This window comes from Porites lutea, chromosome 4 (assembly GCF_958299795.1).
Source record: "Porites lutea chromosome 4, jaPorLute2.1, whole genome shotgun sequence".
Classification (NCBI taxonomy): Eukaryota; Metazoa; Cnidaria; class Anthozoa; order Scleractinia; family Poritidae; genus Porites; species Porites lutea.
In genome coordinates, this window is record NC_133204.1 from 4,748,039 (window position 1) to 4,765,538 (window position 17,500).

Here is a 17,500-nt window from a genome sequence, read left to right on the forward strand (position 1 = left end):
AGCTAACTAAAGGCAATCAAAAATTCTGATTCTCAAGAAGTTTCGAACTGTATCTGTTCAGTCCTAATATATTTACCTGAGGGTGCTATTGTTGTTGGCTTTGGAGGTGTTGGTGCTTGTGTCGGTTTCGGAGGGGTTGGTGCTGGTGTCGGTTTGGGCGTAACACCACCTGAAATTTTGCTCCTGACCCATGAGCTAAGATATCGAACATTGGCGTATACGCCAAACCTGCCTGGTGCAGCACATCCGTATCCCCAGCTAGTTACTCCTTCCAGTTGCCATTTGCCATTGTACTCACAGACCAGTGGTCCACCACTATCACCCTGACATGCATCCACCCCACCTTGATCTAGTCCCGCACACAACATAGAGTCATGGATCTTTCCAGGATATGCTTTCAAGCAACGGGTCTTCGACACAAGGGGCACATCTACCTGCATTAGTTTAGTTGGAGAAGCTCCCCCCGAAGCCAGTCTTCCCCAGCCGGTGATCCAACACTTCTTGTTGGAGTTGTCTATCGGTAACGGTAGATTAGCATCTGGCAGACAAACAAGACCAACTCCTTTGCCCAGCTTTGCAGGCTTTGCCAGCTTCAATAGCGCAATATCATGGCTGTATCTTTGAGGGGAATGATATTTTTCGTGTATATAGATTTCTGCCACGTCAATATCTTGTTCGGTCCCAACAGTACCAGTTGTGCGGAAATGCGCTCCTAACCTAAGTAAGATATTTAACGTCATAAAGTGTCAAAGTTATTATTCAGGATTTATTATTATTCTTATTTTTAATTATCATTAATATATTATATGAACTCAAGCGACAGTAAAATATTTGTCAAATTCAGTAAGGCCACGTAACTAGCTCACCATAAAAAAGCTAGGCTGAAAGAAAAAGAAAAAAGAAAAAAAGGCAACCCGAAAAAAGTCTTTGGTGGATGGCGCAAACAACTATTTTATAATTTTTATAACAATTTTATAAGTGCTTGGGTGCTCAATGTATTGACCCTCATAGATGAAACTAATAAAAAGCTCTTTCCCCCCCCCCCCCCCCGCCGATTTTAAAGGAAAAACACATCTCATGCAATCTGAATGAAAATGAAAAAAAAAATGTTTGAATTAGCATATGCACAACGAATTTTATACCTGATTTTTACTTGTGATGGATTGGAATTTGTGAGACAATGTGTTGCTGAGACAACCCAGTAAGGGTCGATCAGTGACCCTCCACAGAACGGAAATCCATAAGTTGACCTTAATTGAACTTGCCAAGGCCAGCTGTTCACAGCTGCTTCATGGCCTCCGACAATTCTGGTGTGGGGACGAGAACCACAATTCCCTGGCAATGAATGTTATGAGACAAAAAACAATTTGAAGGTAACTTTCATTTGCTCGTTCTTTGAAGGATGCAAAATAATGTGGTAAACGAGGTACGACCTAAAGGGTTGTGTGCTATCCTTTATTTTCAAAGAGACAGAGTCAGGTACATGATAGGGAAATAATTGACAGAGAATTAATAAAGACCTCTACCTGTACCAATCAGGACGTCAGTAGTAGAACTCTGATCTGTTTGTTATAGAGATTCGACGTCAAAACTGGAAAGACTTTTCGGTATAGTGAGTAATCGTGTGAACATGTTAGCAATACTGTTAGTTAAATAGTCCCACTAAGTTCCTAAAAGGTAAAGGCGCACACGAGCCAAATGCCCAATCGGCCGGAGCTTATCCCGGTTTCCGTAGCATTTGGTAAGTCTGGAGTATTGCTACTCCCCCATGGACGGGATGCCAGTCCATCGCAGGGTTACCCCCCCCCAGCACTATGTCGCTGGTACCCATTCAGACACCTGGGTGAAGACATCGAGGCAAAGTGGAGTAAAGTTCCTTGTCTAAGGAAATAACGAGACGGGCGAGGCTTGAACCCCAGACCTCCAGGGGTTCGAAGTAACTGCTCGGCCACACATGCCTCCACAAGATCCTAAAGGTAACTAAAGGCTTTTAAAAATTCTGATTCTCAAGAAGTTTCGAACTGTACCTGTTCAGTCCTGATATATTTACCTGAGGGTGCTATCGTTGTTGGCGTTTGAGGTGTTGGTGCTTGTGTCGGTTTTGGAGGGGTTGGTGCTGGTGTCGGTTTGGGCGTAACACCACCTGAAATTTTGCTCCTGACCCATGAGCTAAGATATCTAACTTTGGCGTATACGCCAAACCTGCCTGGTGCAGCACATCCGTATCCCCAGCTGGTTACTCCTTCCAGTTGCCATTTGCCGTTGTACTCACAGACCAGTGGTCCACCACTATCACCCTGACATGCATCCACCCCACCTTGATCTAGTCCCGCACACAACATAGAGTCATGGATCTTTCCAGGATATGCTTTCAAGCAACGGGTCTTCGACACAAGGGGCACATCTACCTGCATTAGTTTAGTTGGAGAAGCTCCCCCCGAAGCCAGTCTTCCCCAGCCGGTGATCCAACACTTCTTGTTGGAGTTGTCTATCGGTAACGGTAGATTAGCATCTGGCAGACAAACAAGACCAACTCCTTTGCCCAGTTTTGCAGGCTTTGCCAGCTTCAATAGCGCAATATCATGGCTGTATGTTTGAGGGGAATGATATTTTTCGTGTATATAGATTTCTGCCACGTCAATATCTTGTTCGGTCCCAACAGTACCAGTTGTGCGGAAATGCGCTCCTAACCTAAGTAAGATATTTAACGTCATAAAGGGTCAAAGTCATTATTCAGAATTCTATTATTATTATTATTATTATTAATTATCATTATTATATTTAATGAACTCAAGCGACAGTGAAATATTTTGCTAACAATCATTGAAGCTAAGAGGAAAATTAAATATTTGTCAAATTCAGTAAGGCCACGTAACTAGCTCACCATAAAAAAGCTAGGCTGAAAGAAAAAGAAAGAGGAAAAAAAGGCAACTGAAAAAAGTCTTTGTATGGCGCAAACAACTATTTTATAATTTTTATAACAATTTTATAAGTGCTTGGGTGCTCAATGTATTGACCCTCCTAGATGAAACTAAAAAAAAGCTCTTTCTCCCCCCCCCCCCTTTTTCTAAAGGAAAAACACATCTCATGCAATCTAAATGAAAATGAAAAAAAAAATGTTTGAATTAGCATATGTACAACGAATTTTATACCTGATTTTTACTTGTGATGGATTGGAATTTGTGAGACAATGTGTTGCTGAGACAACCCAGTAAGGGTCGATCAGTGACCCTCCACAGAACGGAAATCCATAAGTTGACCTTAATTGAACTTGCCAAGGCCAGCTGTTCACAGCTGCTTCATGGCCTCCGACAATTCTGGTGTGGGGACGAGAACCACAATTCCCTGGCAATGAATGTTATAAGACAAAAAACAATTTGAAGGTAACTTTCATTTGCTCGTTCTTTGAAGGATGCAAAATAATGTGGTAAACGAGGTACGACCTACATGGTGCTATCCTTTTTTTTCAAAGAGAAAGAGTCAGGTACATGATAGGGAAATAATAGACAGAGAATTAATAAAGACCTCTACCAATCAGGACGTCAGTAGTAGAACTCTGATCTGTTTGTTATAGAGATTCGACTTCAAAACTGGAAAGACTTTTCGGTATAGTGAGTAATCGTGTGAACATGTTAGCAATACTGTTAGTTAAATTGTCCCACTAAATTCCTAAATTGTAAAGGCGCACACGAGCCAAAGGCCCAAACGGCAGGAGCTTATCCCGGTTTCCGTAGCATTAGGTAAGTCTGGAGTATTGCTACTCCGCCATGGACGGGATGCCAGTCCATCGCAGGGTTACCCCCCAGCACTATGTCCCTGGTACCCATTCAGACACCTGGGTGAAGACATCGAGGCAAAGTGGAGTAAAGTTCCTTGTCTAAGGAAATAACGAGACGGGCGAGGCTAACTGCTCGGCCACACACGCCTCCACAAGATCCTAAAGCTAACTAGAGGCTTTCAAAAATTCTGATTCTCAAGAAGTTTCGAACTGTATCTGTTCAGTCCTGATATATTTACCTGAGGGTGCTATTGTTGTTGGCTTTGGAGGTGTTGGTGCTTGTGTCGGTTTTGGAGGGGTTGGTGCTGGTGTCGGTTTGGGCGTAACACCACCTGAAATTTTGCTCCTGACCCATGAGCTAAGATATCGAACATTGGCGTACACGCCAAACCTGCCTGGTGCAGCACATCCGTATCCCCAGCTAGTTACTCCTTCCAGTTGCCATTTGCCGTTGTACTCACAGACCAGTGGTCCACCACTATCACCCTGACATGCATCCACCCCACCTTGATCTAGTCCCGCACACAACATAGAGTCATGGATCTTTCCAGGATATGCTTTCAAGCAACGGGTCTTCGACACAAGGGGCACATCTACCTGCATTAGTTTGGTTGGAGAAGCTCCCCCCGAAGCCAGTCTTCCCCAGCCGGTGATCCAGCACTTCTTATTGGAGTTGTCTATCGGTAATGGTAGACTGGAATCTGGCAGACAAACAAGACCAACTCCTTTGCCCAGCTTTGCAGGCTTTGCCAGCTTCAATAGCGCAATATCATGGCTGTATCTTTGAGGGGAATGATATTTTTCGTGTCTATAGATTTCTGCCACGTCAATATCTTGTTCGGTCCCAACAGTACCAGTTGTGCGGAAATGCGCTCCTAACCTAAGTAAGATATTTAACGTCATAAAGTGTCAAAGTTATTATTCAGGATTTTATTATCATTATTATTATTGTTATTTTTAATTATCATTATTATATTATATAAACTCAAGCGAGAGTGAAATTTTTTGCTAACATATTGAAGCTTAGGGAACAATTAATTATTTGCCAAATTTGGAAAGGTCACGTAACTTAAAGCTGACCATAAAAAAGCTAGGCTAAAAGAAAAAAAAAGAGAAACAAAAGGCAACCGAAAAAAGTCTTTGCATGGCACAAACAACTACTTCATAATAAAAATTTTGTCGGTGCTTGGGTGCTTAATGTATTTATCCTCATAGATAAAAAATAAAAAGAAGAACGTTAACACACTACATCTCACGTAAACTGAATGAAAATTTAAAAAAAAAATGTTCAAATTAGTATAAGTACGACGAATTTTATACCTGATTTTTACTTCTGATGGTTTTGTACTTCCGAAGAGATTTTTGAGACAATGTGTTGCTGAGACAACCCAGTAAGGGTCGATCAGTGACCCTCCACAGAATGGAAATCCATTAGTTGACCTTAATTGAACTTGCCAAGGCCAACTGTTCACAGCTGCTTCATGGCCTCCGACAATTCGGGTGTGGGGACGAGAACCACAATTCCCTGGCAATGAATGTTATGAGACAAAAGTCAATTAGTTTTATTTGCTCGTTCTTTGAATGATGCAAAATAATGTGGTTAACTAGCACAGTTTTGTTCAGTTTTGTTTGCGATTCCCCCATGCCAGTCCTTCTTCTTTTGATTTACGTTACAGTCGTATAGTGTATTATCGCACGGTAGTTTGGTACATAGTTTTGATCAGAGTCAGGGAAAGAAGCTTGGCCAAAATCGTCCAAACGTGTACGTAAAACTTGTTTTAAATAGACTGACTTTCATTTTACGACTTCTCAGCCAACGATATTATTGTTTGTCATTCATTTACATTTATCTCTTAAGGCATAGGAGAAGTCAGTACACTGATAGGTAAAATTGCGCTGGGGTGATCCACCCAGGTATGTTTTGTATCACGAAAATAACAACAGAGAAACGATCGGGAAGAGAGGTGAAGTCGTGCTGGTGCGAAAATCTTCTAGGTATCACGTATAGTAGTTTTGGCAGAATGCAGAAAAAGGCGGAAGAATTTGTACACAAGATGTGCCGAATTCACGGCTGCCTGAAAAAATTAACACAATTACACAAAAATTCCTCTCGAGAAGTCCTGGTTAAATTATTTTTGCAAGTCTAGCCACAGAAAACAACAACAAAAAAAATTCACTCAGAACCTTTAAATGCTGTTAAAAGACATCAGAATGTGTTTTGAAGGATGTCCCAGGAGCTTGGTGGATCAGCCTTCATAATTATAACTCGTCAATCTTGTTTAGCGAGAATACATTAAGTTAAAATACAACCAATAAAATTACTAGTATTGTACAGGTTCACAACGTATATTTACCTGCGGAAGATGTAACAGTGCATAAAAGGCAAGACAGTACCAGGATTACTGCATCCATGGTGCTCCAACAACGAGCAGGGAAAATATATAGCCGGTTTAACAAACTAGATACCACTTTGTTTTATAGTCTCGAATCCTTTATAGGTGCTTGCCTCGCATAGCACCTTTTAAAAAGTACCTTTAAATAAATACAGACTTATTTTCGTGGATCTTATTCTTTTTTCTAAAGACGCCTGACTATATTTTTCAATAGGATTCGAAGAGCCACCTTTTATTATTATTGCAGCTGTTATTACTACAAGTTAAAGTGTGTCTTGAACGTCGAAGGATCATTACAACTGGTCAAATAAAAGGACATTTTCCAGTTTCTTTTTGTTAAAACAATTGTTTCTTACTTCATCTTTTTTCAGTAAAATGAACCTTTAGACATTGTCGACCATTTGTTGTTGCATTTGTTCAATAACAGAATAGTGCCAATATCTCTTTCATTCCATGGTCGGTCATTTATGTCTTCTTTCAAAAATTGAAGTGCACTTAATGTACAAATACTTGTAGAGAATTGTGAGTTTATTTATTTAAAGGTATTTCGCTTTCTTGTATACATTTATTTTGCTTTATGGAAAAATCTCATCATTAAATTTCAGTAATTCTGAAAGGCAACTAAGATCTTTAGTTTTGATTAGGCTATCACGGATTGCCGCGCCTTTATTCTTTCCTCAGTCTTGATTCTCAAAGCAGAAGATATACAACTTAAAAATACGTAATGTTCCGGAGTGTTTACATGTTAAATGGAAATAATTCAAAACTATTAAAAACCCAGTCTTAAAAAGTTTCTATTACATGAAAAACGGTTAGCTATTGAAAGTGTTTTGTGCAAGGCTGGCGTCTGGGAACGGGGTACTACTGAAATATATGGATAGTCAAGCTGAAATTGTTGAGATTGACTTTTTTTATTTCGAAAAAAATATATCTTCTTTTTAATTATCTAAGTTGAAATGGACTGGGTCCAGCTTAGTGTTCAGTTATTACTTGTAGTTTTCAGTTTAATGTGTAGCAGCAAGGGCTTCTATTATTGTAGCAATGCAGCAATAATTTGGTATAAAAATTGACCGATTCCAAAACAATATAGAATCTCTTATCGCGTACCCGATATCATTTTATGAGCAGATGACAAGCATCCTGGTTAGAGATGTTACAAAGGAGGATCAAACTTACCGAATTGCCTGTAATATATATTTTTTGATGCAATGGTTTTCAAATCCCACATATAAAACACACACACCTACACTGCAAGTTTAGTTACCGCATGAAAAATGGAAACGCCCTTCATTGGCTATGCGTACACACAGCTGACCAATGTGTGAGTCCCGAAAGACACCCGTGTACAAAACAATAGTAAATAAAGTATGCTTTAGACTAAATAAAGGTTAAATAAGAACAACCAGTCTGCTTGGTACATGTACCTTTGGTGTTGTGGAAGTATTTATCAAACTACAATTATAATGGCCAAAATTGATCTCTAGAGGTGGTTAAGTTGTGTGGGTGATGAAAATCATAATTCTTCTTTCATATTTGTGATTATGTTTATAATAATAATAATGATTATTATCATGATTATTACTATTTAGCGTTTTTAAGAATTCGAATTCGATCCTACTAGTGTCTTATTTCTTCTCGTTAAAAAGGTTTTAAACCAAAACCATGTTTTGAACCATACGTACCGTTATTTGAACATTTGCTTCACTCACGGTGTTCAAGTATTTGTAATGTACTGTTTATCATACAACTAGCACTAACCGTGAAAAACCCCTTCCTCAAAAGGGTACGCCGACAAAAGAGTTCTTTTGTCTTTGGTCAAATAACACGTTATAAGAACTGAAAGCAGGTTAGTTCCTTTGTAACTTTACCAAAAACGAGTTTGTTTAGTGGCTGCAGATGAATCCACTTCCCTAAGGTGAAACTTTGTGTCTTTTGTTTACCCTCTTATAAATGTGTTGATCGCAAAGTGTATGATCAGCTTCATGCTCTGAACAGTTGAAATTACGGCACCAGCATGAAGTCCATCCTCTTGATGATTCTTTCCTCACTGGTCTCCACGTTTGCCAATCCTGAAGGTATGATTTTCCTTAGCGCTGGCATTAAGATAAGGCTAAAACAAAGTGAGGTTTTAATTCACGTTAACTTGGAAAAAAAAATTTAAAAAGAAGTAGACGCACTAAAAGTTACCACAAGTTTTATTGTAGACACAAGAGTCGATCTACAAAAAGCCTGCTTGCGTGGTAATATTTTTCTCATTTTATTTACCTTTTTAATAAAATTGTAAGCAAATGGCCAGGCTTCTAAATGAAATGATAAATTAAGCGCATGACTTTAAGCTTAACGTACGTCTGAACAACTTAGCACAGCCTGTGTTGTCCATCAAACTCGCCCGGGAAACGCTTGCCAACGCAAGGCAGCATGCCCAGGTTATAGTCTAGTAGGAATGATTCCTATTTTCTTAAATTTATTACTTGATAGAAAACTCAAAATTAAGGGTGGTGTTTAACAAACATTCCAGACATTGTTTCAAACATACGACATACGTTGCATCAAAAATAAGGACAAAATAATGCCACTGAATTGCAACTGCTTAAAGAATAATTATTGACGGCTGAAATACACTTTCGGATCCTTGTTGTAGTTTATTTTAATTTGCTATTTTTCCATGAAATTGCTACAAAAAAAAAACTTACATAAAAATTAATTATGACTAAAACAGGGGGAAACTGTAAGGATGAACAGTTTCCATGCTCTAACTGCAGTCCCTTGGCTTCTTCAATTTTGTCCATCAGTGCCTTTTTTGAACCCTTACTGTTTCAACTTCGGTTAACTTCTGCAATTTACTGTTCAAATTCAACTAGGGGCTTTTTAAATTGCTGACAACTGACCTTGCTTAACTGGTTTTGGGTATTTTAAAATAGTCGCTTGACACATATTCTTCAATTCTCTCAATATTATCCAATAAATTTGTTTCTCCTACAGAAAATTTAAACTCCAAGGATGATCTCTTTGAAGGGGATATGCGGTTTACTAACTATCAGAAAGCTGCCGCTAGAGGTCTGATTCGGTCAACGATTAAGACCAAGAAATGGACTGGGGCTGTTGTTCCTTATACCATCCATTCTTCGTTAGGTAAGAAGTGACAGGAGCACAACATCGTATTCGACTCGTCTTTAAGGGGCTTTTAAGGCCAAGAAAAAAAGAAGCAAAATGTTTCTCTCCCGGATTTCTTTAAAAAAGAGAGCGGAGGGCCTTTTTTTGCTTGCTTTATTATTGCCGATTGAATGCTTCTTTACAAACTATTACCCTTCCCCAGGGCTAAGTTGAAGTTCTTCGGTAAGATATTAATTAATGACACATCAGATTTGATTAAACACAAATTTGGTTTATTTTGATACATGTTCTAAAAACAGGCGATTCGACATACGACATATTTTAATAGGTAGGGTAATCTCGAAAACCCTTTTAAAAACAAGTTTTCCGTGACTTCATACGTGTGGCGGTACTCTAATAGATAATAGGGAGCTTAAGATCCGACGACGGCGACGGCAACGAGAACGCCACAAAAGCAATAGGTTTAATAACCAAAACAACAATTTTGCACGTGCATCACGCTTTTTTGGACATTTCTTTGCCGTCACTGCACGACTAGGACGTGAAAATACCTAATTTCACCATGCACAGAGGAAGTACAAAAGCGACAACGAGATTTCCTCTCTCCTTATGAACTTGGATATGGTTCTTAGGAATTCAACTTTAGGAGGGTTCGCTTACATTTGACAAAGTTAGACAGTGACTTGGAGTAATCGCGATGAAGATTGAAAGAACGCGAATTCACTTTTTCCGCGACGTTTTCTCTGCCGTCACCGTTGTCTGAACTTAAGGTCCCTAATAATTGCAACGATCAATCTTAGCGCGCAAAGCTCTCACTGCATTGTGTAAGAAGAAATAAAGAAAATCATAATAAGGTACTGCGGGTAGTTTGGGGGTGGGGATGGTGGGGATGAGAGGTGAATAAGACAAACATGATGAAGACGAGTTACAAAACTTCGTTTACTTATTTTCATTTTGATATAGCAAACGAACAATGGGCAGTGAAGGCTATTAAAGGAGGAATTGCGGAATGGGAACAAAAGACATGTTTACGTTTCAAACAAAGATCAAATGAGAGGAGTTACCTGGAGTTCTTTTTGGGAAGTGGGTAGGGAGAAAGATTTCTTGCCTTGTTGATACCCCATTTCTTAAAAGAAAGGTCAAAACTGAGCATAATCTTTTCTATAATTAACTAGAGCCTGATTTCGTTTTTATAGTGTATACTTGTCTTGTTACCATTGCGCTTGAATAGAATTCGGCGATTGAACAAATTTAACCAACTTTTTGCCCAAAAAGCAAGGAAATAGATCGGAATCCTTAATCATAGTTCATATTTCTTGTCAAATTTTGGTTCCTTTTTTTTAAAACAGAATAAAAAAAAATAATACAAAGCAGAAAAATTTTAAAAAACCGAGAAACTTAATGACATTATGACAATGAGTTCAATCATCATCATCACAATCATGACAATCTTCACGATCACGATCACGCTCAACTATCACAATCACCATCAAAGAGTACCACAACCATCACAATCCACTACCACAGTCATAATCATAATAATTATCATAGTCATAGTCATATTCCCGGGTAGAGAATTTAATGTGCTTTTCCCGTCATTATTGTCATCCCCACCACAATCACGATAACGATCACGATCATAATCATAACAAAAATCATAATCCTGATAATCATAATTTTAATCAACCATTATCATCATCGTAAAATACTACTATCATAATACTGGGTAGAGAAGTTGTGCTTTACCCGTCATCATCGTCATTGCCATATCATTCACGACTTAACGGGAGTGGAGGAGTATGCAGTCGTTACAGAAAGCTTGTTTTTCAATAATAAAAGCGATGGGTATAGGCTAAGGAGACAGGAGGACACGTAATAAAAATAGACCATTTTAAAAACCTAAGAAAACCTTGTGAAATCACAATACTAACACCAATACTGTACTTAGTCCAAGGATAATAATAATAATAATGATAATGAAAATTATTTTTTTTAAGTCATAATGTAATTTTTCCTTTAGTTGCTGGTCATGGGTAGGAATGAATGGCGGAAAACAGCAAGTCTCGCTCGGCAGAGGTTGTTGGTATACAGGTGTTGCGGCTCACGAAATTGGTAAGCAGACACAATGATTCAACAGTTGGAAACGATTTTAAAAAGTTTAATCCAAAAAAATTAAGCATTGTCTTATCTTACCAATCTGCTGTCACCTTACCAATGAAGCTTGAGTCTCGCTAATGATAATTTTACGTAAATATGGCACTGTAGATGGCAATTAACTAGCATTCAAGTTGGCGTGAGGTAGGCAGAAAATATTTAATGGTTTCATTATTAACAGTTACATTATAAATAAATTGTTCTAATTAATTTGGTGTGTAAATTAAATTCTTGGAAAAAGTTTGCAGGAAAGCGTGCATGCTTCTGATAAAGCAGAATCGAATGAGGATTATCTTTAACTGCAACTTTCTTTATCGAACGCGCTATATTTATTTTTAATGTTTTATAACAACAGGACACGCTCTTGGTTTTTACCATGAACAGTCCAGACCCGACCGAGATCAGTACGTCAAGATATTTTGGGAAAACATTTCTTCAGGTATCTTTTTTTATTATCAGTATTATTAATTATTATTTTTTTGCTCCGCTCTTTTAATTATAGATCACACAAATAGTTAAGAATCTTTTCCGTAGCCAAGTCACAACGATGATGTGAGAGCGATACTGAGTGATATTAAAGTGGTAATGACAGTTTTATTCAATGAACACTGTTTATTCAAAGTACTGATTTCCAAGTCAACTGAATAATGAGGTTATTTATCTGCTTTAAATGTCTCGATAAGTTTACCTCACGACCCAGTAGGTAAGATCCCAAACAACGTGTTGAGTTCATAATCCCTGGAGCACACTCCCAATCTCATGATCCACTATAGTCAAACTAAAGGTAATGTTACACTGGACGATCCGCAACAACGATTTTTAGGGCAACACAGCGTTGCAATGTTGGAACAATGTTGTAACCATTCGAAACAATGTCGCAACAATGTTGCGACGCTGTGTTGCGCTAAAAATCGTCGTTGCGAATCGTCTCTTGTAACATCACCTTAACGACATCTGTTTTCAATTTTTATTTTTAGGTCATGAGCATAACTTTAACAAATACGGAACGAATTTTGTTACTACTTTTGGGACGCCGTATGATTATAACTCCGTTATGCACTATTCTCGAAGAGCTTTCTCGAAGAATGGCCAGAACACAATCGTCGCACTCAGTGATCCTAATGTAAGATTTCGTCAGAGATAAAATATTGTTGGATATGATCTATTATAATCTGATGACACACAGAATTGGTACATCTTCGCCATTTCGCGATCATGTGTGATGAGATATGCCCCTCATGAATCTGACAGCTAAGTTACTGTCTGTATTTATTTCCTTTTTTTTTTTGAGCTGCTACATGACCCTTTTTTTTTTTTGCCAAAAACAGAATATAAACACAACACTGTGTATTTATCACCTTTAAGCACAGAGCTCATATCCTCGTCATTTCGTCATTTCCGTTTTTTTTTAACAGCACTTTTTTTTTTATTCCAGATTGCCCTTGGTCAAAGACGAGGCTTAAGCAAAATAGACGGGGAAGAAATGAGTTTGCGATACGAATGCGCTGATTTGTAAATGTTTGCTTGTCTTTTTATCTTTTGTGAGCATGATTGTTTTATTTGTTTTTGACAGAGTTTTGGGCGTTATTGCGTTTACTTGCGTTTAGTATATACTGGCATTATAGGGATACAAACTCTTAGGAATTAACGGGATACGGAATATTAAGGCCACAAACCAATGGCAAACGGGATACTCAGAACCCCCTTATTGGGGCCTCTTTGGTCTCTCCCGGTCGGGTACATGTAGTTAAATGCCATACACTCACGTCACATCGCTACGACGAATTTCAAGGTACGTCAATTGCCACGTGAGCTTATAAATTAGCCGGCCTTTCTAACCTTATTAGCATGTGCAAAATACATTAGACCATTTTCGATATATCAGCATTAAATTAATACTTAGCTCCGAGGCTTGGGGGAATAAAACAAAAGAACTGTAGTTTTCATTATTGAGCCTTAAGATGATTTCTTTTGTTTTATTCCCCCAAGCCTCGCAGTCAAGTATGAATTTTAATATATCGTAATTGGTCTATTGAAAAAGGCTAACTATCACGAACATAAAAGAATATATTAATAGGTCTCCATTATGAAAGAGGTCTATATGAGTCGTAAGCGAGTAGAGGGTCTCAGCGGTTATTTAGTGGAAATTTAGTCCAAGAGTTAATTAAGTGAAAATTACCTTCTGTAGAAATTTATTAACTACTGAATTTTGAAGGTTGTCTTTGCCTTTCACGTTTAAAATTTCGAAATATTTTCATATGTAAGCAAGTTGTAAGGTCTTGTAATGTCTGGAGAGAAATGTTTTGAGAACTGGGAACCGGTTTTTCCAATTTAGAGATTCTTCAGGAGGCAGAAGTCTTTAAAGATCAGCAGACATAGTGCCATTTGAAATTTACTTTATTATACTGCTACATGAGAAATTTCTGCAATTTGATTAGCTTAGAGCAGTGGTATTTCAGCTTAATTTGAAATACGTACATGTGAAAATTACAAATCTTGTGCGGGTAGTAGTATAAACAAGTAATAGCACGATTTGTACGTGATATTTGGCATAAATACCACTTGTGATATTTCAAAATTGTTTCAAATTTCACTTGCCTAACGGCTCGTGAAATTACATATAACAATTTCGAAATATAACTCGTGGTATTTATGCCAAATATCACTACAAATCATGCTATTACCTATACTAACTTTACGACTGTTAATATTGATCTGCATTTTGGACGGTTAAGGGTAAAAATTGACCGTTTTTGACTGTTGACAATTAACCCCTTTGAGACCCTGTGCATATAGTTTCATTTTTAGTGCCCTTTGAGATGCGTAACCTTCTTTTTGGATTTGTTTTCAAATTTCATTGTAGGAGCAACTCAGGGTCCTCAGCTGACAACCTTAACGCCAACTGCCCCTTCAACAACCCCTCCCACAGCCCCGCCTACACCCCCTCCTACAGGTAAGTCCAATTGCATTATCACTACCAACACTACAAGCCTGAACGTCATTGCTGATATCAATTACGATCGCATAAATAAGCTATTTGTCTGAACTCTGGAGGCCTGCAAATGGCATGGGATCGATTCTGGATTCTGCGCCGTGGATTCTGGACTCCGAGTACTGGATTCCGGATTCAAATCGTAAGCGGGATTCCTGATTCCTTGAGCTGAATTCTCAGGATTCCGGATTCGAAAAGCAAAACGTTTATGGTTTATCCTTGTTTCATGGCAGTTAATCCATGTGTTCACTGCAGATTGCAAAGACTCCGAGTGGTACGCTGATCAGTGTCCAACTTTGGCACAATACCCAGGGTACTGCCAACACCACCATCAATGGACGAAGAAGTACTGCGCTAAGTCTTGTGACTGGTGTTGTAAGTATTTATTCGATTTCGCTAGATTTAGATGATGCATTTTGCATAACTCCTCTAAGACCGTTGAGTCTAGCTCTAACACTATTAGAAAGAGCTGATGAGTGAAGGGTAAGCTTCTTAAGAAACTGTGGTGTTGAAGGGTTGTTACGCCGCAAAATGTAACAATTGACGCAAAATGTAACATTAACGCGAAATGTAACAACTTTTGACGCGAAATGTAACATTACCCCGAAATGTAACAACTTTTGACGCAAAATGTAACAACTTTTTAACGCGAAATGTAACAACTTTTTGACGCAAAATGAAACAATATTTTTAACGCGAAATGTAACAAGCAAAATGTTACAACCTTGAAATAACTGAGAGACTTGGACATGAGCCTTGTAGATAAAGTGTAAATTGTCTGGTTACAAAAACAGTTTATTTATAAAGTTTTCTTACAATGTCAAATAAACTTACAAAACGTTTTTCGATAATAGTAACTAAATCCCGAAACAGTCGAACGAATTGTTGTTTATTATATCTTTCTGTACTGTATATGTGTGACGCTGAAAAGAAAGTTGGCGTTACAACATCCGGGACGTATTAGATGCGTTAGGATGGTACATTTTAAGCATACTCCCTCTGGAGAGTTGAGCCCATATGAATTCGAGGTGAGTATCGATTACAGATCATTCTTTTCACACTTCTGTCGAGTGAAGACGCTTTCTGTTTTTATCCGAAGCTGTCTGTTTTTGCCCACCTCCTCCCCTTTTCCCTAAAAGGACAGTGTAGCGGAGCAGTCATCCGACTGCGTGAGATAATCAACGGTGTTAAATGGGCGTCGGCATGTTTAAGTTTTAAGGCAGCAGGACTGGGTTGGTATGAAATTTCTCACATTTACTGGAAGTCCAGTAAGAAATGAGAAATTTCATATCTATCTTATTGATTACGTTCAAAATTTTCTTTTGAAAGGTTACCTTTCTTAACTTTTACTTTTAACTTGCATTTCAATTGCTGATTGCTGCGTGTTTCCTACGGTGTTATTGTTCACATTTCTAGTCATATTCTTTTCGCATAGCTTGGGATCATTTTCCATACGTTATGTTTAATAAGTTAGCGTTGTTGTTATTGTCCATACTGCTTTTCCAAGGTTATACATGACTTGTAACTTTATCACCTGTTTTACGACCTTTCGTAAGTTTATTTGACATTGTAAGAAAACTTTATAAATAAACTGTTTTTGTAACCACGGGACAATTTACATTTTATCTACAAGGCTCATGTCCAAGTCTCTCAGTTATTTCAAGGCTGTAACATTTTGCTTGTTACATTTCGCGTTAAAAATATTGTTTCATTTTGCGTCAAAAAGTTGTTACATTTTGCGTTAAAACGTTGTTACATTTTGCGTCAAAAGTTGTTACATTTCGGGTTAATGTTACATTTCGCGTCAAAAGTTGTTACATTTCGCGTTAATGTTACATTTTGCGTCAATTGTTACATTTTGCGGCGTAACAAGGGTGGTCGGTGGGAAGTGAAATGTAAAAATTTGGCTACTATAATAAAAACCGGAAGCTTAAGTCATTAAGTAATGACTAGTAGTAGTACAAGCTAAGCAGGCTTTCTTCTTAATCTAACATTATAGCCAGGTTTGATCTATTTTGTTTCTACTTACAGAACGAAAGCTGTACCCTGTGAAAGTTATCAGTCAGTAATGATGTGGATATTGATGATTTTAAAATTTTACATACTGCACTTACATTACTCAATTATGCCTGTTCTAAATTTCTCACGGATTAAAAATATCACGACTGCTGAAATTTCTTCTAGTAGTTTTTTTCTTCATTTCTCCTCTCTAACAAGTCCATTAAGTCTCCTTGAGTTGGGCTGATATATATATTGGGGTGCACCAATGTTTTCAACTTAAGCTATGGTAAACGTGGAACGTTTGGGTGCTTAGCAACCTCACAAGTGCATCCGTGAATCGTTGCTGCATAGTGTTTAAAAATTCCTATAGAAATCGCTTATTAAAAGCGATTTAGAACTTTTGAGTCCCATAAATTCCCGATAAATCTTGGTGCATGGTAGTAACGTGTTCCCGCAGATTTCGAAGCGCTTAGTGATTTATACTTATTCGCATTGTCTAGGAACAAGTCTAGAGAGAATGAGTAAGAGAGAATGAGAATGAGTTTTCTAATAAATTCTTTTGTTAAAGGTTATAACATTGCTAATTAAATCGGTGAGGATTGTACCGAGCTTTCTTTGACTGCGCGGATTTGCGAGATGCGACACAATTAGTGCTTTTACTGGCTGAAAAAAATATAATTGGTTGTTTTAGTTGAAAATGAAAATCATAGCAAGGAGTCAGTTAATTTTGCCACGTTAACTCTGCAAGTGCTTGAAGAATGGCATGTTCAATCTCGATTGTTTGTGAAGCTATACTTACACTCACATGTCATATTTACAAAGCTGATGATGTCAATAAAGAAAAGACATCGTCTGTTCGGTGTAATGAGGGGCCTGGAACCTACATCTTGTGATGATTGTCTCAAGGAGCATGGCAAGGACCAATTATAATTACAAAACACTGACAAATTCCTGGGATACCCAACAAAGCCTTATAAGGAGAGGGTCCTTCCCGAAATCCAAGCCTTTTCCCTTAACTTTTATAAACAATTTTTTGACAGAAAAAGATATTCCCTCGTTCACCCTCTA

At 38.0% G+C, this 17,500-nt stretch overlaps 2 protein-coding genes across 2 annotated transcripts in view; one reads left to right on the forward strand and one right to left on the reverse strand.

Moving 5' to 3' along the window:
* The window catches only part of LOC140934056 (transmembrane protease serine 9-like), a 7,886-nt gene extending 1,696 nt beyond the window's left edge, over positions 1-6,190 (reverse strand). The window contains exons 1-7 of the mRNA XM_073383740.1: positions 6,133-6,190; positions 5,099-5,303; positions 4,018-4,658; positions 3,153-3,345; positions 2,051-2,691; positions 1,143-1,335; positions 151-717 (exon numbers count right to left, since the gene is read on the reverse strand). Coding sequence (XP_073239841.1) covers positions 151-717; positions 1,143-1,335; positions 2,051-2,691; positions 3,153-3,345; positions 4,018-4,658; positions 5,099-5,303; positions 6,133-6,190 — 2,498 coding nt within the window. The remainder of the gene's footprint in view (positions 1-150; positions 718-1,142; positions 1,336-2,050; positions 2,692-3,152; positions 3,346-4,017; positions 4,659-5,098; positions 5,304-6,132) is intronic.
* A 1,995-nt stretch (positions 6,191-8,185) lies between these two features.
* On the forward strand, positions 8,186-14,911 carry LOC140934057 (hatching enzyme 1.2-like). Its single transcript, XM_073383741.1, has 9 exons — positions 8,186-8,246; positions 9,154-9,303; positions 10,249-10,372; positions 11,306-11,397; positions 11,795-11,878; positions 12,417-12,562; positions 12,875-12,926; positions 14,303-14,392; positions 14,832-14,911. Exons 1-9 carry the CDS (start codon positions 8,186-8,188, stop codon positions 14,909-14,911), a joined length of 879 nt encoding a protein of 292 aa, XP_073239842.1.
* Positions 14,912-17,500: the final 2,589 nt, after the last annotated feature.